This window comes from Mus caroli, unplaced genomic scaffold, assembly GCF_978045245.1.
Source record: "Mus caroli unplaced genomic scaffold, Mus_caroli_1 scaffold_17, whole genome shotgun sequence".
Classification (NCBI taxonomy): Eukaryota; Metazoa; Chordata; class Mammalia; order Rodentia; family Muridae; genus Mus; species Mus caroli.
Window position 1 is genome coordinate 1,860,489 of NW_028227272.1, and position 25,215 is coordinate 1,885,703.

General features: G+C 47.1%; 1 protein-coding gene across 15 annotated transcripts in view; it reads left to right on the forward strand.

The window, feature by feature from the left end:
• The first annotated feature begins 1,059 nt into the window (after window positions 1-1,059).
• Window positions 1,060-25,215, forward strand: part of Rbfox1 (RNA binding fox-1 homolog 1) — a 2,110,633-nt gene continuing 2,086,477 nt past the window's right edge. For 4 of the 15 annotated variants that reach the window (XM_085832317.1, XM_085832318.1, XM_085832315.1 and 1 more), the window contains exon 1: window positions 1,064-1,353. In XM_085832317.1, coding sequence (XP_085688443.1) covers window positions 1,150-1,353 — 204 coding nt within the window. In that variant the 5' untranslated portion in view covers window positions 1,064-1,149. Of the gene's footprint in view, window positions 1,354-25,215 lie in introns of all 15 variants that reach the window. The other 11 variants (XM_029470804.2, XM_085832312.1, XM_085832309.1 and 8 more) reach the window with 5 other exon arrangements.

The following is a 25,215-nucleotide window of genomic DNA, read 5'->3' on the forward strand; positions in this document are numbered from 1 at the left end:
GTGGCAGGCAGCTCTGTGGCAGCAGGCAGCTCAGCACTGCTCCATCACATGTGTGCAGGTCAGGAGGCAGAGGGTTTAGGTTGGAATCCCAGAGGATTACTTCCTCTAGCTATATCCCATTTCTACAAGGTTAATAGTCTCCCAAACAGCCCTCTTCCTGAAGACCAAGTCTTTGAGTGTGTGTGTGTGTGTACATTTTACATTTAAATGTAACAGTCCTGAGAAAGACTTGGCTGGAGTCTTCTATGAGAGCTTCTGAGCCCAAAACATCATCTTTCTCTGGGACCTCCTGGTCTAATTATCTATCTGCTCCGCAGCCCTGTATGAATCTGTTCCCCAAGTCTCTCACACATCAGGCTGCGTGGGTGTTGCACACATATTCATGCGCACGCGCGAGCACAGGGGCACACACACACACACACACACACACACACACACACGCACACACGCACATGCACACACACACGCACACGAATAAGTAAGCAAAATTATGATTAAAATATAAAGAGCCAGTAGTGGTCAGGAGGCAGAGCCACATCTCAGAGACTGAGACCACCCTGGTGTACATAGGGAGACCCTGTCTCAGGAAAAACAACAAACATCCCAAACAAACAATAAGAACAACTAAATGAGAGAAAGACAGAAAACAGGAAAGGGAGTGTACCCGTTAACCTCTCGCTTCTTTGCCTCGCATCCCCCAGTGTAGGTGGATAGACCCAGCCTTTGCTCAGAACATGTTCTTCTTGAGAGTTCACGTCATTTTCTAGGCTGCTCCAAACCATTCCAAATACAGAGCCAAAGACAAGGGTGACTGTGCTGTCCATCCTCTCCCAAACTCTTTGGGAGTCTCTCCTCTACTTTCCTTCCTGGGGCATGGGGTGAGACCTGGCTGGAGACATGACTTTGCCTCAATGGCTGTCCATTAGGTACTTGCTCTAGTGGGCGCCCAGGATTGACCCGTCACCCGCAGTGCCCATTACGGCCAGCAGAGGGCGGTGGCGAGCCAGCAGAGTTGTACAGAGCTGCCCGGCGCGGACCCGGAGTCCGAGCGCAGAAACCCCACTGCCACCGCGAGGCGGCTTGCAGCGGGAGGCGCCTGCTTCTTTCCTCATCCCCAAGATCAGGCATCCAGAGCCCCCACCTAGAGCCATGGCCAGCCCCCCAGGCAGCCCTGAAGATGCAGACAAGCTGAGAGGAGGCAGGGAGGGCCGGCAGAGGAGGGAGGACGACGCTCCGGAGCAGAAGAGGTTGAGGCTGGGGCTGCGAGCGGGAAGCGAGCCCCAGGACGGAGCCACGACACCGCGTCCAGCCCGGGACGAGCTCGACACCCACACAGGTGGCGAAGGCAGAAGTGTAAGTAAGCCCGGGCAGCTGGGACGTGGGTCAGGGCTGTGGTGGTCTAGGGATGCTTGGCCATCGCCTGGGTGAAGTTGGTAACTGGGCAGCAACTCCTGCAGGCGCATTGTGCTTGCTTGGAGGGACCGCCCGGGGATCTTGGATGCTTGGTGACAAGAACTGTGCTTATGTGCTGTTGATTTCCTAATAAGCTCACAAGGTGTGGCTGGTGGGGGGCAGTCCCAGCTGGACTCTGTGGCTTGCCTAAGGGAGGCCCCCCAAAGGAGAAGGATGTGGGTTGCTTTAAGCAGCTCTAAGCTGGCACCCCCATTTTGGCCAGGGCTGTCGGGGTGCCTCTTTGGGACATCACTGTTTGTGCAAACTGTCCCCTTGGGAGGGTCTCTGGGACACAGGGCTCATCATGTCCTGCGGCGGAGTTCAGCCTGGGACCGCAGTCAGTGTGCACTAGTCACCAGCCTCTTACCTTCCTGTCCCTTCCACATGGTCTGGGAACTGTGGACCAGAGGCACATGGCTTCCACCCTAGTCCCCACATTCTTCTCCTTAGCCTCACAGACGGGGACAGCCAGGCAAAGTTCTTGGAATCCGTTGGCACTTCTACCAGGCTCTGTCCCTGGCAGCCAAGGGTAAATGTTGCGTCTGTGTATGGTGCTTCTTGGGGCATGACTGGGATGGAGACCATTTGGGCCCGGAGACTCAGCTCCTTCTCGGGACTCTCTCCCAGGTGTGATTCGGCAGGCCTTGTGCTGGGAGGTACTTGCTGTCCTTGCCGAGGCTGCCACCTTGGCTGTTTTGAATGATTAGTGGGGTTGAACCCTTTGCTTCCCCCATGCTTGCTGGGCTGGGCTTGTCTTATCAATCTGACGACTTGCTGATGAGCCTTGAGGGAGCGGTCCCTTCCTCCTGAGTCATTTGGGTGGCAGCTGGCCACCTTGAAGCTCAGTGGTCCTGCATAGGCTGGCTCTTGTATTATTAATGCTCATGTCCCTATGGATGCTACTGCATTCTGAAGAGGGCTACAAACCCATCGGGGCCAGGTGAACAGCTTCTGAGATCCCAGTGGAAGATGATACTTGTGGACAGTTTCCTTAGCCACATGGTGGAAAGGCCTAGAAGGGACTGGGAGGAAGTGCCTGGTCCCAGGCAGAGTGGCAATGCAGTGTCATGAAACTTTGGTGGCTTGGAACTTCCCTTTCCCCCCTTCATTTCCTGCTCAGAGACAGGACTCTGCTAAAGAATGGGATTCTAGCATCAGTGGAAGTGACCCAGGGCAGTTGAATGCCTAGCTGTCAAGGTTGAGTGCAAGTTCTGCCTGCCCTTAGCTGGGTGTCCTTGGGCAAGTCAAATGACCTCTCTGAGCTGTAGCATCTTGATGGCAAGACGGATGTGTCAATAGGCCCAGTTTCATGGTGGTGTTATTCCCAAGATTAAGTAAGACTTGTTTGGAAGAAACACTTTGAGTGGCTCTGGCATACTGTGTGCTCAATAATGTGATTTAGTGCCAGAATTAACCCTAAGGAACTAGCTCTTAGTGGGACATCAGCATGTCCCCACTGAGTGCTTTCTGAAAAGAAAATTATTAAAAGAATTCTGTGTAATTGAGAGAAATTTGCTAAGACAGAAATCCCACTGAGCCTTTGGCAAGGAGTGTGGTGGTGGGTGGCAGGAACCCTATGGTATAGGTTTGAAGGGAAATGCAGGAACTAGACAGAAATTATTTCCTCCAGGCTTGTCATAAGTTTCTTTTTTAGGGGTCCTGTGGCCCCCTGGGCAACTCTCCTGTTTTTAGTTTAAAGATTACCCAGGGCCTAGGGTGGCCTATAATGCCTGCCAAACTCCTTTTCCATGTTTGCATCGTTGTCTGATCATCCAGGGACTGTTCGCAGGCTGAGGCAGGTGTGTGTGTGTGTGTGTGTGTGTGTGTGTGTGTGTGTGTGTGTGTGTGTGTGAAGGCATAGAGGAATGGAAACAGAGAGTGAGGGGGTGCTGAAGAGACATGGCCCCTTCCTGGGGCAGCAGAGTCCCTGTCTCCACCCATGGCTCTGAGAGAATGGGTCAAGCAGAGAGCAGCATCCTTCCTGGGGTTTTGTCTTAGCGACTGTTTAGCTTGTTGAGAGTGTCACAACCGTCCTTGTTCTTTAGTGACAGGTCACTGTGGACTTTTCTCTGTATAGCTGCTGGACCATCAGGCTATGTCCAAACATCTTTTTTTAAAGGAGAAAACATCCCTTCTCATCTCCTGACGATCTGGTGGAGGAGGCTTTCCTGTGACTGGCTGTTCCTCTGAGTGGCTTTCTGCCTGTGCTTTTGTTTATGGGGTGGAGTGGAGGTTAGGTAGTTAGTAAAGGAGACTTTTAGGGGACACCAGAGAACTCCAGGCCCCCCTGATCGGGACATCTTTCTGTGGTGTTCGGAGAAGGCTTCTTACTACTTCTAACATCTCTGTTCTCTAGCTTTATTTATTCTTCCAGTTATTCTAAACTGTATTCTTTATATTCTTATGTTAGTTAACATATAAAGTGTTAGGTTTCCTTATGGCATTTTCAAGCATGCATGATGCACAGGTATACACACACACACACACACCTCCTCCACATATCCACACTTGTGCACACACACATGTACACACACAAGTGTGCATACACACACACACACACACACACGCACACGCACATGCACCCATTTTTCCTCTTCTTCTCCACCCCCTCATTTTAATCTGTCCCCTCAGTACCTCCTTTATGCTTTCTTGTTACTTGTGTACTTGTGTTCTATTGCCCTCCCCACTTCCTCTTTGCCTCCCCCCCCCCCGCCACGGTCACTCTCTAATTTTATGACGTATTCCCACACCTGCCCCCACTTATATACATAAATAACTATTAAAATCTACAATCCACACAACCCAGCCTCAGAAAGACATATACTGCTGCCTGCCTCTTGGGGTCAGGAGTCTCATAGTTTCTTCTGCATTCTCCAACCCCAGGGAGAGATCCCAGTGTGATTTGCAGCCTGTGGCTCTTCCTGGAGGGGAAGGAAAGCCTCACTAGGGAATCGCCTACCTGCTTCCCCTTCTTCAACACCAGGCAGCCAGGCTGAGAGTCCCTGCTTGTCGCTTGGTAGTACTGAATTCTAAAGAGTAATAACTCACTGAGGCCTCGCTCCCCCACAAGTCCTTGGTGGACCCGCTGAGCCATCCCTGTGGGGTGCGATGAGAACAGGAAAGTGGCCAACTGTCAGCAGGATTGCTGGGTGGAGGTACCTCAAGACTACGCTGGGTGCATCAAGACTTGCTTTCCACTTGTCTTCTTTTTTGTTTGCCATCTTGATGAAGATAGAATCATCTAGGAAGAGGAACTTCAATTGAGAAAGTGTCTCCATCAGATTGCCTGTGGTGTAGGGCATTTTCTTGATTGATGATTGATGTGGGAGGGCCCAACCATCTGTGGGTGGTGCTATCCCTGGGCAGGTGGTCATGTGTTGTATAAGAAAGGAGTCTGAGCAAGCCAGTATGCAGTGCCTTGCCCTGACCCCACGGTCTTTGCTTTAGTTCCTTCCTGGAGGTTCTTCTCTGACTTCTCTCAGTGATGGACTCTAAGACTCCGTTTGCAATCTGAAGCAAACCCTTTCATCCCCAACTTCCTTTGGCGCACAGTATTTTATCGCAGCAGTAGGAACTCCAAGACACCGTCTTTGCTGGTGATAGGTGACATGGCTCCCTCACCTCCCCACAGTTGGCTTCTGAGTGCAGATCCGGATTGTTGTTAGCGGAGGCCTCAGGACTGTCCTGAGCTGCTGGGTGAGCAGTGTTGGACCTGACCTCTGTCCAGGTGACAACCAGAATGTCTCCAGATCTTGTCAACAGCTTGCTAGAGAATGAAGGCAGTTGAAGGCTGTTGGTTACTTTCACTTATTTATGTTCATGTGAGTGCATACGTGTATTTGTGCGTATTTCTTGAGGCCAACCTTGGGGGTCACTCAGCTGCTACCATTCACTTTATTTGTTTCCTGCCATGGGATCTCTTATTGGTCTAGGCTGGGTGACCTGCCAACTCTGGGGATACACCTGTCTTTCTTCCCCAGTGCTGGGAATTATAAACCCACCACCATCCCCATCTCTCTCTCTTTAAGACATTTTTTATTTGTTTTATGTGTATGAGTGTTTTGCCTGCATTTATATCTGTGCACCACACGCATGCCTGGTGCCTATGGAGGTCAGAGGAGGGCATCAGATTCCCTAGGACTGGAGTTACAGACAGTTGGGAGCTGACACATGAATGCTGGGTCTTGAACCTGGATCCTCTGGAAGAGCAGCTGGTTCTCTAACTGCTGAGTCATATCTCCATGCCTCCTTTCTGACGTTAGTTTGACTTTAAACTCAGGTCCCAGGTGAGCACATTACTGACTGAGCTGCTCCTCAGCCCTTGCTGCCTGTTTTGCTTTTGCTCTGCCGGGGAGATGTAACCCAGGCCTTCCTTGCCTTAGCTACTTCTCTATTGCTGTGTCTGATTTCAATGCCTGCATCATGTCAGAGACAGAGTGCACGAACACAGGAGCATGTTGAGTGTCAGCCACTGCTGTGCCTTTCATCTGTGTGGCATTGAGAAGCTGGCAGGTCTGCCCTGGGCCTCAGTTTCCTCAACAGTTAAGCACAGGTGACGTCAGAGGAAGGAGATGTGGGGTTTGAGCTTGTCACAGGAGAATGAGGCGGGCTTGGGGTCCTACCTCAGCAAGACACAAAAGAAGTAGCAAAGGCCTAAACAGGGTTTTGAACTTGCATCGTTTTTTTTTTTTCCAGAGAGAGAGAGAGAGAATGAGGGATGGGGTGATGTGATGGGGTGGGGTGAGGGAGAATGACTAGAACAAGTGTGTTATAGTATGCACAGAGAGGTCTGAAGACAAGTTGTGGGAACCATTTCTATCTTACTGTGTGGCTCCTGGAGATGGAACTCAGGTTGTCAGGCTTGGTGGCAAGCACCTTTATCTGCTGAGCCATACTCATGGCTCACAGTTTTATTTTATTTTATTTCATTTCTTTTTATGTAACACTATGCAGGTGATTTTAGCTCTTCCCCTTCTCAGATCTTCCCCACTTCACCCTTCTGGTAGATTCAGGTATCCTCTCTGTCTTCTGTTGGAGGTTTTCAGTTTCCAGATTACCTGCTGGGATTCCAGGTGGCAGGGACATGGGTGGGCAGAGCAGGTTGCCCACTGTTCATTTTCATGCTATGCTGGGGCCTTCCAAAACCCTCCAGAACCAGCTAGTGACAGAGAATTTGGGCCACACCTGGGGTTTTGGATCCCCATCTGAGCACTGTGGACCTCCCCCATGGAAACTGTCTCCCTGCGATGGAGACTTCCCCCAGTGATGCTCTCTCTCTCTCAGGCTTGCCTGGAGACAAGGCCACCAACTGGAACACGGCATGTCTGCGGTTTGTATAGCAAGCTTCCGCAGGGTACAGGGCAGACATAGGGGTCAGAAGGAAGCTCATGTCTCCCAAAGGACAGAGGTTTGGGGTACGGTCCTAACCACAGCACAAGGACACTCCTTTGAGCTGGAACAGAAAAGGTTTGGGGGGTACACAGCACCCCTTTTGGTTCCTTCTGGGGGCACACACCTCCTGTACCTGCAGTGGTTTTAGGGAGACTGTTGTGCTGGCTCTGAGTCTACTGATTTCAGAAGTATTTAATCATTGCATGCTTAAATGGCAGCTGCTGTGTGCTGCCAGGCTGTGGCAGAATGGACCATAGGCAAATGCCTCTATAAATTGTTTTTGATACATTGTGTGTGTGTGTGTGTGTGTGTGTACATGTGTACAGATGTATCATCACCCACATCCCACATGCACCGCTGTAGGAGCTGTTTCTTTCCTACCACTGTGTGTGTTCTGGGCATTGCACTCATTGATCCTCAGACTCAATAGGAATCCTGAGTCCCCTTGCTTTCCCATGTCTTTGTAATTATTATTATCAGTTTTAGATAAGGTCACACTATGTAGCTCTCACTGGTCTGGAACTTGCTGTGTAGACCAGGCTGGCCTTGAACTCAAATCAAAGGTGTGTATCAACACCCTGGGCTTCACCTTTATAATTTTTAACCTCAAATTACAAATTAGTTGCTTTTCTGTTGTGTACTCTGGGGTGTGACATGGAGCTCAAGGAACAGGAAGGGGACAAGCTTGTAGACTGGGCCAGGGCCTCTCAGATGATGTTGGTGGCTTTGATGATGGTGGGGTCGGTGGGAACTGAGGTGAATCTGTGGTAACAGTTCATGAGATCCTGTGCAAAGGGCAGGGTGCGAGGAAGAGGTGACCTGAGGTGACCTCCAGGACAATAGACAGAACAAGAATTTGACTTTGAGCTCCTCAGCTGAGTACTCTGAGATGCAGGTTTGGGGGCTGAAGATGCAGCTAGCTGGGGCAACGAGGGGACATTCAGGCTGGGGATCCTGACCTGGGGGTCCCCAGGTGACCGGTGGGCTGCTTGGGAGGAAGATGGACTTGAAACAGAAAGGGATTCCGGCTTATTATTATTATTATTATTATTATCATTATTATTATTATTAGTTATTTTATTTTTTAAGATTTGTTTTTTGTTTGTATGTGTGTGAGCACATAGGTGCATATGTGTGTGTGTGTGTCTTTGGGGTCTATAAGAAGGTGTTGGGTCTCCTGGAGCTGGAGTTATAGGTGGCTATGAACCACCAGAAGTGGTTTTCTGGTCCTCTGTAAGAGCAGAGAGTGTTTTTAACCCCTGAGTCATCTCTCCAGGTTCATATTTAGTTATTTACATATTGATTATTATTCTTGTTGTTGCTGTGTGTGATGTATGTTCATGAGTGTGGATGCATTCATGCTGTGGGGCACACGTGGAGGTCAGAGGGCAGCTTGGTGAGACTAGTTCTCTCCATCGTGGCCTCTGGGGGCTGGACTCAGGTTGTCAGCCATGCACGGCAAGTGCTTTAGATGATAAGCTATCTCTCTGCCCCTGTTTGTTTGTTTACTTGATTATTGAGTCAGGGTTTCTTTGTAGCCCCAGCTGTCCTGGAACTCATTTTGTAGACCAGACTGGCCTCGAACTCAGAGATCTGCCTGCCTCTGCTTCCTGAGTGCTGGGATTAAAGGCGTGTGCCACCCTACCTACCTGTATTATTTTCTGAGACAGGGTTTCATTATGTAACTCAGGCTAGTCTTGAACTCACAGCAATTCTCCTGCCTCAGGGCTGAGTTGTAAGCCATCAACACTGTCTAGAGCTTAACAACCAAAAGCCCCTCTACATGTTTTGTACAGATGATTGTGTTTGAACATCTTTGTATTTTCCCCTTTTCCATATGTGTGTGTGTGTGGTGTGTGTGTATATTTGCATGACATTTTGCATGAATCTGGGTACATGTATATGTGCATTTCTATGGAGGCTTCCGGTAGATGTTGGGACTGATCTACTTTATTCATTAAGCCAGGGTCTCTCAATCAAACCCAGAGCTCACTGATAGGGCAGGTTTCACTGGCCAGCTTGCTCTGGAGATTCCCTGTCTCCACTTTCTAAGACTGGAGTTACACTGTGGGGTTCTGGGGCTCCAAACTCCAGTGCCCTTACTTTTGCAGCAAGTGATTCAACCACTGAACAATTTCTCCAGACCCTTAAATATTTCTACTGTATGGTAGGTGGAGTTTCAGAACCCTTGAATATAAAGGGCTGCTTGTCTGTACCCCACATTTTTGCTGGAATCTTTATAGAGAACTGCAGAGGGTTGCAGTGTTTCATCCATAGTCAGAATACCCTATCTACCCACAATGCTTTGCTCCACCACACCTCGATTCTTGGAAGAGAATCTTGTCTCTGTGGAGGGCCCTGCCCTGGTGATTTCTCAGCATGTGATGTCCAAATATGGAGCCGTTAGGAAACTTCATCTCTGACCAGGGTAAGAGAGAGGTATTGGCCTTCTCATTCCATCTCCAAATATTTGCACAAGTCAATGTTAGGTGAGTAACTTTAAACAAGATGGAGTGGTCTAGCAGAGACAGGCATGGGTGAGCCAGAGCTGACAACCAAGTTGTGTGGACCAACAAAGATTTACTGAAACACAGCTGGATACATTCATGTATGCACTGCCTTTTGTAGCTTTCCCACTACAGAAGCTTCCAAGGCTGAAAATATCTTCTAGCCCTTGCTGGTCCATGTACCGTGAGAGTCCCAGGTTAGAAAGCTTGGCACACCTCTGGAGTCCATTGAGTGTGTGAGTACAGGTGCTCATGAATGGCCACAGCCCTAGAGACTACAAGCTATCTTGTAGTAGATAGTCTCAGCTCTGCCTGTCTCTGGTATTGGACAGTTCCTGGTATCTCCTGCCACTGTGGCCAGGTTTCAGGTTAGCATACTGTTCAAGTTTTGTACACTCATGAGGAGAGGAAGGCATGGTGACTTGTCCTCTCTAAAGACCTCTTTACTGTGAGTCTCCCAGCAGGTTTCAGAGTGCCACATGTGCAGTGGGGCCAGCTTCCCTGCTGCTTGCACTCCCAGGGACATAGGGGGAAACTCCTTTATGACAGCAGAAGCAGAGGGAGGAGGAAGCAGATCTTTTAGTGCAGGGTCTGGGATTATTGAAATGAACATTTCCCTCCGAGTTCCAGACTGTCTGGGCATGCCTCCTGACGCTCTGCCTCCAAAGCTCTTGTTAGCAGCCAGATGGTACCATTTCATTGGATTTTCTCCGAATAACTTGCAGCTCCTTGCACAGTCCTTCCTGCAGCCAAGCATCTGTGGCCAGCAACAGGACCTTCATGGGTGGCTCAGAGGAAGAAGAACTTCTCCTTTCCGTTAGGTTGCAGGGTGACAAGGGGAATCTGTGCATACTCCCCATAGCCCAACCAGCCTTCTGCCTTGGCTTCATCATGGACTCTTGGCTCCATTTGACCCCTTAGAGCTCCCAACCTTTAGAGATGTCTTGCTATGCTGGTCTTTGTTGTGGTTCATAGGTTTCGCAGCTGGTTAGAACTATTGATTGCTTCCCTCCCTTGGCAGCTTATGTAGCACCATCTGGACCCAGAAAAGCTTGACCTCAGGATGGAGGCTTCCAGGTCAGATCCAGTTGGAAGCCTCTGAGTCCTGTGTCCAAAGTGTAAGGTGTTTTCAGCAATAGAGACTGACCTTCAGCTTCTGGGATGCAACCAAAGACAACAGCAATAGCTTGGACAACTCTGACCAACAATAACTCAGTCCTGATCAAGTAATTTGAAAGGAGATTTCTTCTGTCTGTACTGAAGTTTTATAGTCTGTGGTGCTTATAGGAGGCACTATCATCTCAAGTGGCATAACTTCATCTAAATTGTATGTATGTATGTATGTATGCATGCATGCATGCATACATATTCACACATACATATACATATGTACACACACACATATATATATACTCACATATACACATATGCACACATATATACACATGTATACATGTATATACACACAAACACATATATACACACACTTATACATACACACACATATATATACACACATGCACACACATATATACATGTATATAAACATATCTATGTACACATATATGCACATACATGTACACAATGCATACATACAAGTACACATACATGCACACATACAGCATATATACATATACATACAACACACATATATACATATAAACATACACACATATATACACTTAAATATGCACACATATATACATACTCACACATATACACATGTATACACAATATACATATATAACATATAATCATACCAACACACATACTTATACACACAGATATACACACATGCACACATACACACATGTATATACACACATAAGTATATACATATAAACACACAATATCTATCTATCTATCTATCTATCTATCTATCTATCTATCTATCTATCTATCTATCTATCTGTATATATCTGTATATCTATATATCTAATATATATCTATATAAAAGCACACATATACACACATACACACCCATACACACATATAAACATACATATACTCATACACATACAGACATATATGTACAAACACATATATATATACATACATATACACATATGTTCACTTATATATGTCTTATATAAGTAATTTTAGTTACCTATAAAATAATATAGGCTCCTATGTCCCTTCCTCAAAGATTTTTGTGTTATTTATCTCACCTTCCTTTCCCTCCTTTTATATTGTCCTTCCTCCCCTCCCCAATTAAAGCCCCTCATTTTCCATATCCCACTTTATAGCACCTCTATTCTACTATTTCCTTCTCTAGAGCCCTCCATCCCAGTGGTCCCTTTTTATTTTCCTGCTTTCTGTGGTTATTTTAGCACGTGTGCTCAGAATCACAGATGAGAGAATATGTGGTGTTTGTCTTCCTGAGTCTGGGTTATTTCATGCAATTTAATATTTTCTAGTTCCATCTATTTACTGCAAAGGTCATGATACCATTTTTCTTGGTACTATTGCATGGTGCATCTGCACCACATTTTCATTGTGCATCCTTCAGCTGAAGGACATTTAGGGTCTATTTCCCCGCTGTTGTGAATAGAACAACAATGACTGTGGCTGAGCAAGTGTGGTGGAGTAGTGTTGAGTTCCTGGGCCATATGCTGAGGAGTGTCATGTGGTAGATTTATTTTTAGATGGGTTGTCTTTACTGATCTCCATAGCGGCTGCACCACCTCTCAGTGAACAAGGATTCCTTTCCCTCCACATCGTCGCTAGCATTCTTTGCTAGTTATTTTGTTAATCTTAGCCATTCTGACTGGGGTCTGAGGAATTCTCAGCTTTAATGTGCATTTCCCTAATTGCTAAGAACAATTAACACTAACTGTGGTATTAGCCATATTTATTTATTCTATTGAGAACTCTCTGTTCAGATCCAAAATACAAGTTTTCTTGACTCTTTGTTTTTTGAGTTCTTTATGTATTCTGGATGTTAATCCTCTGTCAGATATATAGTTGGAAAAGATTCCGTCCCACTCTGTGGGCTCCCTGTTCACTCAGTTTGTTGTTTCCTTAGCTATACCGAAACTTTCTAGTGTCATGAGGTTCCACTTGTCAATTGTTGGGCAGGCTTAATTCCCAGGCAAATGGAGTCCTCTTCAGAAAGTCCTTTCTGTGTTGTTTCTTTGGTGTACTGGTTACCATGTTGGTGGAATTGCAAAACTGGGCAGCCACTATGGAAGGCACATAGGTGTGAGAACTGGGGAGGTTCAAGCAAGTTAGGGTCACATGGATTGGCTCACCTGGGTGGCCAGAGTCCAGGCTGTGGTGGGGAACACAGGCAGATACCTGCATTGTTGGGTGGGTAAGCATTCTTGATAAGCAGCCCCAGGGAGACCAGAGTGGGGAGTCTGCGGAGGGTTGTTTGATTGTTCATTGATGAAGGAGGCCCTGCCCACTGTGGGCGGTGTCATTCCCTGGGTAGGTGACCTGAATTGTATAAGAAAGTTAGCGAAGGATGAACCTGCTGGAGCCAGTTAGCCTTGGCTGTGAGTGAGTTCCATGATTATAGGTAATGCTGCCTGAAACAGCAAGCAGGCCTGCCTTCAGGTTCCTGTGACCTGAAAGTGTAAGCACAATAAATCCCTTTCTCCACATGCTGCTTCTGGTCAGGTTTACATACACAACAACGGAAAGGAAACTAAAATACTGGGATGTATGAGACCTTGTCTTAAAAAAGGTGGATGGCCGGGCGTGGTGGCGCACGCCTTTAATCCCAGCACTCGGGAGGCAGAGGCAGGCGGATTTCTGAGTTCGAGGCCAGCCTGGTCTACAAAGTGAGCTCCAGGCCAGCCAGAGCTATAAAGAGAAACCCTGTCTCGAAAAACAAAACAAAACAAAAAAAGGTGGATGATGGATTTTTGGACCTTGAGATGTAGAAAAGATACAAATTGAGTATCATAAGAGTGAACAAGTGATCAACAGGGAAGGTGTAGCATATGGGATTGGGCAGAGCTGTGCATCCATGCTATGAGGTCTCCAGCATACCCCACAGGCCTGAGCTGTCATAGGCATGTTGATGCTGGTTGAGGCAGGTGTGGAGTCTCCCTCCCCACTGTGTGTTACATGTGGGTGTGGTAGAGGGAGGGAAGATCATGTTTAGGGGTGTGTTACAGATGGAGGGATCCAGGCTGATAAATAGGGTCAAGTAAGAAGGGGACTCAGGGCTGTGAGGACTTTGTTTGGGAGGGGAGGAGGAGACAGGAAGAGTGGAGGGTCTGAGGACATGTTGTCATGGGAACTTTACATCTGGAGGCTTCCAGGGATGGAGATCAAATAGAGGATGCTGGAGCTGGGGCTGTGAAGCCATTGAGAGGGGCTGGGTGCTAGGAATATTTCTATGAGTTTGCGCTCTGGTGTCGAGGGCACCTAAGGAGGCCTGCAAGTTCTCTTTATTATTCTTTCACACTGTTTATGACCGGGCTCCCTCAGGTCGTACATCTTAGTCCTGGATGATTTGGTGTCAAATATTCATGGTGTGAAGAAACAAAGACACAGAGAAAACATCACAGAACTGTGAATATTGATCAAAGATTTTCTTTTTTTTTTTTCTGAGGCCAGGTAGATAGTTGCTCTTTCTGCTAAAATCATGTCAATTTTATTGAAGGTTTGTGTGTGTGTGTGTTCAGATCTTAAACATTATCATGCACCGAAGGATCGAATTTTCCAACATTCACCATGTTTCTCTCCTCAGTCTGTGGGAGGCACACACATCCTTCCTCTATCCCATGATGTAGTGACCAATGGTCTAGGGTGGAAGTGTAGGGTGTGAGCTCCAGACTGGGCACTAATTTGACTGGGTGACGCTTCTAATCCTACCCTTCCTGTGTTGCCTGGCCAGGGGTGGATGTCTGGGGATGAATGACCATTAACCTCATTCCTCACGTCCCAGGCCAGGTGAGTATGGAGGCCAAATCTGTTGCCCTCTTGGTTCCTCCATATGCAGTGCAAAAGCAAGAAAAGCAAGTGTCTCTATGGGGAAATCATTGCTGCTGCAGCACGTGATCTGTCCTGACTGATAGGGTGTGTTTCTCTGCATATGAAATGATAGTATAAAGGTCTCTTGAATTTTTCTTGCTGAGGTTGGAGAGCTGATTTAGGGGTCAAGAGCACAGGCTGCTCTTCTGAGGACCCAGGTTCAAGTTGCAGCATCCACATAGTGGCTCACAATTATCTCTAAGTCTTATTGGAGGGTATTGAACACACTGTTATGGCTTCTGCAGGCACCGGGCATGAGTGTGGTGCAGGCAGCAAAACACCCATATACATAAAATGCTAAGATAGTAACAGTAACAATTTTTTTTGTTGGCATGTATTCATTGTTCATGGTAATGAGTCTCATAAAGCCCCCCCCCCACTCTGTGTGTGTGTGTGTGTGTGTGTGTGTGTGTGTGTGTGTGTGTGAGAGAGAGAGAGAGAGAGAGAGAGAGGGGGGGGGGGGAAGGGGGAGAAAGAGGCACACACTCGAGTGTCTGAGTGCACACCCGTGTTCAGGTGCTAATGCTTATATCCTGTGAGGCCAGAGGCTGACATCAGGCATCCTTTCTCAACTGTCCTTCATGTTAGTGTCTCAGCCAGTGTCTCTCATGGAGCCCAGAGCTCATTGATTTGGTCAGACTGGCTGTCCACTGAGCTCTGGGGCTCTTCCTCTTTCCATCTGCCCAGCGCTGGGTCTATAGATGTGCACCACCAAGCCCAGCTATGTTTTGAACTGGCTGCTAGGGATTGGAACTCTGTTCCCCAAGCTTGCCTTTGACTGGCTGAATCATCTGCTGGCCCTACAACCACACCGTCATTCAAGCATGCCTCGCACTTTGAGTGTAATGCACCCTCTCACCCGCCTACTCCCGCCCACAACTTCCCCCCCTTCCCAGGCAGCCTTGCTTCTGTTTTTATTTCATGTCAATGATTTTATGCATCTATATAAAATCTAAGACCCATAAGTGAGAGAAAATGTGACGTTTGTCTTTCGAGTCTGGCTTGTTTCTCTTAACACAACAATCTCCAGTTCCGTCTGGTTTCCTGAGAAAATGGTTTTGTTTTTCTTCACAACTAAAATAAAACTCCATTGTGTGTATTTACCACTTTCTCTCGATTGATTAATCCACCCATCCTTCTTGCTGAAAAGAAAGAATGTCAACTTTATGTGGGCTCCAAAATATAAAAAATAAAAAAATATTTTTTACAGGTTTGCAGAATAGAAAACTCAGGAGTCAGTGGTTTGAAGATCCACCGTGTGGGGTGGCAGCAGGGACCAGGGAGCACTGACTGCTTCTCCTTTCCCATGTAGAAGCATAGCACGAGGTTTACTGTTCCAGGGAGTCTGGGGAGATGCCAGTGACACTTGGTGACTTCTGTGGTGCAGCAGCAGTGACATCTCGAGCCTTCGGATATATGCATTCCATGCTAATTGCATTAAAACATCGGCAGGGCTTTTGCTCTGTCATCCCCCAAATTAAGCACCTTAATCACAGAAGCACGAAGAATTGGATTTAGGGTGACTGATTCCCACCTGTCAGGAGGGGTATAATTAGATTATATTTTTCTCCAGTTCAACTAAAAGAAAATTGACAATAAAAGGGTGATCAATACGTGATGCTCGGGAGGTAAAGCCTACTTGTAGATGGAGAAGCACTTGTTTTGAAAATCTATCTTCTTGAGAAAAGAGGGAAATCCATCTTTCTCTCCCAGAGAAGAAAGACTTTGTGACACACGCAGGCTAGGCTGCAACTTGGCCATCAGGTTTTCTTCTGTGTGGCCATGCGTTCCAGCTTGGACCATGTGTATATGCCTGTCTCTGTATGCCTGAGTTTGTGTATCTCTGGTGGGTTTTGTTTGTCTGTCTCTCTGTGTGTGTCTGTCTTTTTGTTTGCAGCTAGGTGACTGCACCCAGGTGGCAGTGTGTACCTGGGCATGGGCACACACTCCCGTGTAAACCGCACCTTTGTGGGGATCTTGGTGCCTGGATCTCAGCACATCCCATTTAAAGAAAAATCACTTCAGGAGAAGGCGAAACCATGTCCTTACTCTAATGGCACCAGGCTTTCAGTCACTCAGAATCTTTGTTTTGAATTCTGCCTTTTTCCCTGTGAAATTTCTGGGTGGATCAGAATGAAAGGGTGAGAGAAGGAGGCAGGTACTCAACAACCTGTCACATATGCACTCCACATCCAGGACTCTCACATGGCCATTCTGGTTGGGAAATTTCTCTGCTGATGCCTCCTGGTGCATTGTAGGATACTGAGCAGCATCAACGGCCCCGAGACTAGATGCCAGGAACACATCTTTCCCATAGCATGACAGACACATGCATTTCCAGATACTGATGGGTGTCTAGGGGTGGGGACAAACCTGCCTTCATTTGCTGTTGGGTGGATGTTGTCCTGCTTCAGTAAAGCAGGACACAGCTGAAGCTATTGGCAGCCTCGGATGAGAAGAGACCATGAGGGAGGGGCCTGGAGGAGCTTGGCAGGAGCCTCTGAGTGTCACCACACTGGGTGTTGGCTGTATGAGTCTGCTAGTTTATGAAGTGGCCATGAGACTAGTCTTACATATGTCATGTGTAACTTCTCATTCTGATGCTGCTAATAACATTTTCCATTAAAGGCATGATGGGGAGGGTTGCCTTGATCAGGATGGCTGAAGGTGTCAGATGAAGGTGGGGGTACAGGGTGGGTGTATGGTGTGTGTCTGTGTTGCTGGTCACATAGGAGACAGGACTCATAGTAGGAGGTTTTACAGCAATCACATACTGGGTCCTCAGTAAACCTACGTTGGTCTGTAGAACACTCTTGTGACAAAGGTCACATGCAGGGATTGTGGCTGCTTGAGGAATACTAGCCATGCCCGAAATCTGGCTTCCCTTCCTGAGTTGGCATTGCTATCTGATTTCTGTTCATTTATTAGACTGGTGTGGAATGTCCACGGGTCCAACTTTGCCAGGAGGGCAGAGGCAAAGATGACTGGAACTCCTGCTCCATAAGGGGCACCCTAAAGCCTGCTTTGAGACTGAAGAACATTTTTCATTGTCCTTGAAAATGCACGGTGTATTTCACCCATAAGCATGTGTGCACAAGTGCATGCGTGTGTGTGCACAAACACACGTACACACACACAAACAGACACACACACACACGATTGTATTATCTCTGCAGTGCCTAGGTTCTTACTATTTTGGGGTGGGGGGGAGAAAACTTGTTTCTCAGCAAAAAACAATGTTTTTGGGAAGGTTGAACTGGAAAGGTAGGCCTGGGAAAGACTGTCCTTGTGCATGTATTAAGTTTTGAAGTCAAGTGAGTGAAATGGGACAGGGTACACCCTGGGGAATCCCTGCCACACCTCCATAGCTCAGGGATCCAACACCTCCTCCAGCAATGGGCACAGGGTGGCTTCTCTGTGGCTAATTGATGGGCTCCATGGTTAATCCAGGGGCTGGGTGTCCTGCATGTTCTCAGTGCACACCCATGACCCGTTTCTCTCTCTCTCTCCTCTTGTTGGCAACATGAAATAGTTCATTTACTGTGTGTGCATGTGTATGTATGCATGTTCATGTGTGTGCATTGTGTCTGAATCAAATACAAGTGAGCATGGCCCAGGACCAACATGTTCCAATGTGGTAACAGCTTCACAATTTTTTCTTTTGTTGTATGTGTGTGCGTATGTGTATATGTGTGCATGTCTGTGCGTGCATGTGTGTATTCACGTGTCTGTGTGTATGTGTGCGTGCATTCATGTGTGTGTACATGCGTGTGCATCCATGCATGTGTGTTTGTGTGAATGTGTATGCTTGTGTGTGCATGCATATGTATGTACATGTATGGAGGCTTCAGGATGACACTGGGTATCATCACTAGTCATTCTCCACTTAAACATTTTTTTATTCTATGTGTGTCTAACCTGTATGCTGTGTACCACTTACATGCCTGGTGCCAGCAGAGCCCAGAAGAAGGTGTCGGATCCCCTTTGACTGGAGGTATAGATGGCTGTGAACTGCCATGCAGGTTCTATGAATTCAATCTTGATCTGTAGAAAGTTCTCTTTACTGCTGAATCATTCCTCTAGTCCTCGTCTTCCCCTTTGAAATCAAAGCCCACATCACCCACCTCCCCAGGTTGTCTCCCATTCAAATACTAACCAGGCCGGATCCTGCTTAGCTTCCAAGATCAGATGGGATTGAGTATAGTGAGTGAGGGTGATATGACTGTAGATTTTTATTTTCAAATTTGTTATTTACTGTGTGTGTGTGTGTGTGTGTGCGCGCGCACACACACACACACACACACACACACACACACACGTACCTTCGAGGCAAAGAGGGAGTCAGATCCCTGGAACTGGAGTTACAGGCAGTTGTGAGCTGGGTGCTGGGAACTGAATTCCAGTCCTCTGCAAGAGTAGCCTGTGCTCTTAACTGCTGATCTATCTCTTCAGCCCATCTAGCTTATTATTTTTTGAGACAGTATCTTACTCAACCTGAAGTGTACCAATTCATCAAGAGTGACTGGCCGGTAATCTCCAGGGATCTGCCCATCTTCACGCTCCCAGCCCAGTAACAGAGTATTTATAACAGAACAAAGAAAACAATTAATCAAGGTATGTTTCAAATACATCAGGTAGGTGGGTTGCAGCAAAGTAGGGGCGTCAGTGCCCGGCCTCAGATGTGCTATGATGATGTTTTCAGCCTTTAGGTTGTTGGAAGCTAGGGGATTTTTTTCACACATAGGATTTACTTAACGATCACAAGGATATCAGGCTAATCATAGGAGAGAGCAATGAATGGCTATTTAGGGACTAACGATAACTTGGGATAATTGGCTCTGGACCTAAAACCTTTCAGCCTGCCACAATCACAGATTACTTATCAGCTTTGCAAAACGTTTCACACATTTGTGCCTTTTCCTTGTGAACTTGAGTTCACACTTGCAACATTGGTCCCCAGGCTGAGCCTGTTGTTGGTGGAATTGCTCATTGAGAGTCACTTTGTTGCCAGTGGTGATAAAGGTTGAGAGACCAGGAGCACAGACATTGCAGTCTCCCCTGGCCTCTGCACCTGCCTGGATTTTAATCAGCAATGGAGCCCAGAATTCTTCCCTGAGCCCATGAAGGAGGAACAGCAACCTTGACAATGACCAGAGTATAGCCACCTGCCAAGAGTCTGGGTCCCAGAGCAGGAACATGACATCTGTCAGTCCTGGTGTGGTGAAACTAATTCATTATGGTTTGGAGGGAAGGAAAACTTGAGCAATTATGACTCCATGGCCCATGCCTAAAACCCCAGCCCTGGGGAGTGGGCCAGGGTGAGGGCAGGGGCGGGGCAGGCTGGAGGCAGGAGGATCCAGAGTTCAAGCTTTCCAGGTCATCATCAGCTATGTCATCAGTTTGAGGCCATCCAGAACTACATGAGACTCAGTGTCCAACCTGCCGGCCTGCAGGAGTCTCAGAATACAGCCTACAATGGGGTTCTCTGTCCATGCAAGGAGCACAGTTGCAGGATATTTGATCACACTGTGAACCCCAAGATTGTGTTGTTTACTGGAAAATGTGTTTCTAGTTGTGTTGTGGCTCGATCTTAGCACACACTTTTAATCCGTCTGGCTGGAATGCAGACAAGCCCTTAGTACACATCTTTAATCCCAAACAATGAAGGTAAAGTTAGTTTGTAGAGGAAGCACCCATGTTTGAAAGTGATGTCTAATTGAGTGGCAGACAAAGTGATGAATCAGAGAAAGATTTGACAGAATAGGATCTGCCCGACTCTCATGAGCAGAGAGGAAAGGGAAGCTACTTAAGAGAATGCAGAGGGAGGAAAGGAGAAGGAGGTGGTTTTACCATCAGGAGAATTTTACAGAAACCGGTTGAAGAGAGAACAAGCTAGACATGTGTGAAGTAGAACAAGCCAGAGACTGAGAAGGAGCCAGAAGATTAGAATATATCACCTAAGTTAGTATGAGGCCAAGCAGAGCAATTTAGGAGAAGCCAAGTGAAGCCAGAAGAGTGCTGGGTAGTGCTCAGCCTGAGAGGAGTCTGACCCAGAACAGCTGAGTTGAACCAGCCAGCCAGAGACCAGGAAGAACCAGAAAGGGTGAGCTTATTCAGCTGGAAGCCTCAGAGGCTGAAAACATTCTAGGCCTAGATAAGATTTTACAGAGGCTAGAAGCTTCTAGGACTAGGGCCTAGGTCATCAATGGAGGCAGTAAGCCCCTGAGATAATGCTTATATCAAGCAAATAAAAGATACTTTTGCAGAACATGTCCAGTGTGGCTGCTCTTGAGCCTAGGACTCTGTTCTCCCCAGCTGCAGGCTTTTCTAGAAAAACCCAGCATACATTTTATGACTGAGCTACCCAGCCACCACAATGGAGACACACACCAGGGATTCGCAAGGCAGGGGTAATCATGATTATGGTTCTATTGCTGTGAAGAGACACAATGGCCAAGGACAGTTTTAAAAGACAGATTCCATTAGTGCTTGCTTACAGTTTCAGAGGCTGAGCCCATTCCCATTCCGTGATGGCAGGCAAGCATGGCGCTGAGCAGCAGCTGGGAGCTCACAGCTTAAGATACAGCCACCACGCAGAGAAAGCCAACTGAAAATGGCATGGGCCTTTGAAACCTCAGAGCCCAACCCCAGTGACACACATCTCCTTCAACAAGACCATACCTCCTAATTCTCCTCAAAGAGTTTCACCAACTAGAGACCAAGCATTCAAATATCTGAACAGGGGCCATTTTCACACACATGGCAAATACTTCTCCAATTGAGCTATTTTCTAAGCTCCATGAACAGTTTTTTAGGGTGAGGAACAGCACAGATTTCAGAGAGGAGGGTGAGGCTGGAGGCTGGAGGCTGGAGGACTGAGCAGAATGTCAGAAAATGAGGAAGGAGTGTAAGGTATGGACACCCTGGGCACCTCACTGGTCACTGAACTCCAATCCTTCACGGGAGCAGTAACTGCTCTTAACCACTGAGCCACCTCTACAGCCCTGGGGGTGAACTCATAACCACTGTTAACAGAATGGCAGTGGGGAGCCAGGGACTGTGAGTGAACGGCCTGGATGGGGCTGGTCCTTTGGTCCCCATGCTGAGGTGTTCTCAGGATAGAGGAAAAGAGAGGAGATGCTTCCAGCGCAGTTGCGGCAGTGAAGATTGGGTTGGTGGATAGGTTAAGAGAGTAGAGAGCATTGAGTGGAGCAAAGGCTAAGAGGGGAACGTGGATGGGAAGCTGGAGGTAGGCTCAGGCCAGAAAGCTTACAGCACATTGCTACATGCACCCTCAAGTGCTCCTTGGTCCCTTGGTGAAGAGGAGAGTGTGTGAGCTTATGATGAAGCTCTCGACTCTAGAGTGCCTCCTGCCCTACCTCCTGTGCTGTTAACCCCATTCCTCCTCTTACTCTATTTCTAGAATTTAGCAATTTGTGGTCAGAATTCAAGGCAGAGGGATTTCCATTTGCTTTTGAGAGAAATATAATATACCACCAAGAAACTGCATTAAAACAATTTGGATTGCTGCAGGGGAGTTAGATCTGTTTAGATTTGTACCCCTGTGGATATTTTGGTGCAAGGCCGTTCCTAGCCTGAGGCAGAGGGACCATCATCTTCTGCTTTAATTTTCGAGACCCATTTGGTGTTTTCAGCCAAGCCTAAAGGAGTACTTCTGCTATCATCCCCCCCCCACGCACCCCCCCCCCCCAGATCACAAGGCAGGGGCGGTGCTGGCGTTTTGTTGTTCCCAGGCTCGATACTGCTGCAGAGCCTCCGCCGACGCTCGGCTGTGTTATTAAGCTCTGGCTCCAGTGTGGGCTGAGATTTGTCTCTCCTTTGAGTGACATGACCATATTTTCCATTAAAACCCGAAGCAAATAGCTGCATAAGTGCCAGCTCTGTCACTTGCCCTGCCTGGGAGGGAAATCAGTTGGGATGAGTCTGGTTCTCTATTGGTATCTATATGGTTCTGGAAAGTTCCTTCCTATCAAATTAACTCTGACTTGCCCCACAGAAACTCAGGCAGACTTTTGAGATTCTTGAAGGTGGCAAGTCACGTTTTAAATGGGCCTTGGCCAAGCCAGGTTGTGCCTTCAACTCAGATCAAGTCCAATCTCACAAGTGGTCTCTATTTAAAAAAATGGCCACTCATGTTCTTGGTAATACACCATCTCTGAGGTTCCAGTATCCTGTGCGTCCATGGGATTGGGCCACCATTTCCATACTTCCCCTCTCTGTGCATCACCAACAAGCGCTATATGTGAGACAGCGTTCCCTGCCCCCACCTCACCACCTGAGCTGTCTCCATTGTCACACCATTGGTCTTCACCACTTGCTACCTAGGGTGGTTAGAGTATTGCTACCCTTTCATTAGGGTGACATTTGTGAGACTCATCCAAACTGTAGTGTAAGTTGGAACATTAGGACTGAATCATACTATTGTAGGGCTATCTCATAGTTTATATCCATCCATCTATATACTGACCCAAATACACCCATTTGTCTACCAATTCTTCCATGCAGTCTTCCTCCCATCCATCCATCCATCCATCCATCCATCCATCCATCCATCCATCCATTTATCTACTCTTTAACCATTCATCTGTCCATTCATCAATTCATCTATCTACCCAGAGATGTATCCATCCATCTACCCAAACATCTGCCACATATCTACCTGTCTACCCACTCTCTTGTCTGTCTCTTTGTATGTATGTACCTATTTTTGTATGTATCTACCATCTCTCTCTCTCTCTCTCTCTCTCTCTCTGTGTATGTATGTATGTATGTATGTATGTATGTATGTATCATCTACCTATCTATCTACCTATCATCTATCCACTTGAAGTTGTCCTCTAGCACATGTGCATGCATGCTTGTACTCAATGATGGAGTAGCTCAGTGGTGGAGTGCTTGCTGTCCATACCAAAAGACCTGTCATCTGCTCCAGCAGTGAACAAAGAAGTTGACACAGTACTCATTGATAGGCACCTCACAGTTTAATGGAACAATTCAGACATGAAACCAGGACCAATGTGATTCATTACATAAGGGAAATTTTAGCTGAGCCAAGAGCTGCTTGGGGGCGCTGCATAGGCTTGGCTAAATAATTCCTCAGCTACTTCATGATGAAGTTCTGCCTCTTTGGGTTCTCTTTCCTCTTCCCAACTGTGAAAAGCAGAATCTGGTTAGTGTTGATATGTCTTTGACGGTTTGGATTGTGTCTCTAAACAGAGAGGGCAGGTGCAGCCATTTCTTCTACAGGCAGCAGAGTCTGGCTATTGGTAAGCTCCATTTTTGACTTGCCACTGAAGTTAATGTCTACAGGTCTACCCCCGTAAGCAGTAAGATTTTAAAGAGGGAATGTGTTTAGATAAAAAAGTCATTAAATTTAGAAAGAAGCCATCCTGTGTGGTACCTGTTCATGGTGTGGCTGAAAAGCTCTGGGCAGCTGTTCAAAGGAATACAATGATGTCATCTTCAGAGAAAGGGATGGCTCTGGAGATGGTCAGGTGAGGTGAAACATCGCAGATGGGGAAGAGAACATACCCTGTGTTCTCTCATATGTGGACTCTAGACAGAAAACACACAGGTCACGGAAGTAGGAGGAAGACAGACTATGCTGGGGAAGCGACAAAGAGGGGTTTCCAGGGACAGAGAGAGCTGGCAGAAAGAGGAAATGGGAGCAGCAGCAGCAGCAGCAGCAGCAACAACAAATACTGCATGGTTTCTTTCACATGCAGAATCCAGATTTAATTCTTAAAAGAGGGGCTGAGAAGATGGTTCAATGACTAGAAGCACTCACTGTCCAAGTGTGAGGACCTGGGTTCAAATCTCCAGCAACTCCATAAAAACATAGGTATATCTATGTACCATTTATAACCCCAGCTCTGAAGTGGGTGGAGACAGGAGGACCACTAGGGTTTGTTGGCCACCAGCCCAGCTCTAGGTTCAGTGAGAGACCCTGTCTCAAAGGAGTATGGCAGACAGTAAGAGCAAGACATCGGTGTCTGTCTCTGGCCTCCACCTGCACACACATACACATGCACACGCATACACATGTTTGCGCACATGCATGTGCATATACACATGGATACACACATGTGCACACACACATGCATACAGACATGTGTGTGCACATCCCCCTTCACTCATACAGAAGCATATCATATGTACACATAAGACATATAGACAGAGGCAGGTCTATATGGGGGAGTAAGGGGACTAGTGGAAGGGAAAGAGGATAAGGGAAGGTAATGGGGAGAGTTAAACAGAACATGGTGTTATGTATGTGTGTAAATGTCCTTGCAAAAAGCAATAGTTTTGTACACTAGCTCAAATTATGAACAGAAAGGAAGCCAAAGTCTAGAGGTACAAGGTTTTCTCTGTAAAGTTTTGTGTCATTGCATGTTAGCTCCAACAGGAGAAAACTGTGTGGTCCAAATGAAACCCACTGTGGACAGCTGGCCTGTGAGTTCAATAGTAGGGTCATTATGAAGAAATAGCAATGTTGGTGGCTCATGTCTCCAGTACTAGGGAGGCCAAGGCAAGAGGATCACCTATGGTTTTGAGGATAGCCTGACGCCTGCACAGTGAATTCTAGGCCTGCATGGGCTGTAGAGTGAGTTTCAGGCCAACCTGGGCTATTAAAGAACAGCCAGTAACACAAATAAATAGATTTAGGAAATACATCCGAGGACTGGAGAGATAGTTTGGAGGTCAAGAACACTTGCTGCTCCTGCAGAGGACCTGCATTCCCAGCACCCAGTGACAGTTCACAGTCACCCCTAACTCCAGCTCCAGGGGATCCAAGGTCCTCTTCTGATCTATGGGTGGTAGCTACACATAAGGTACATCTATAAACTTTCAGGCAATC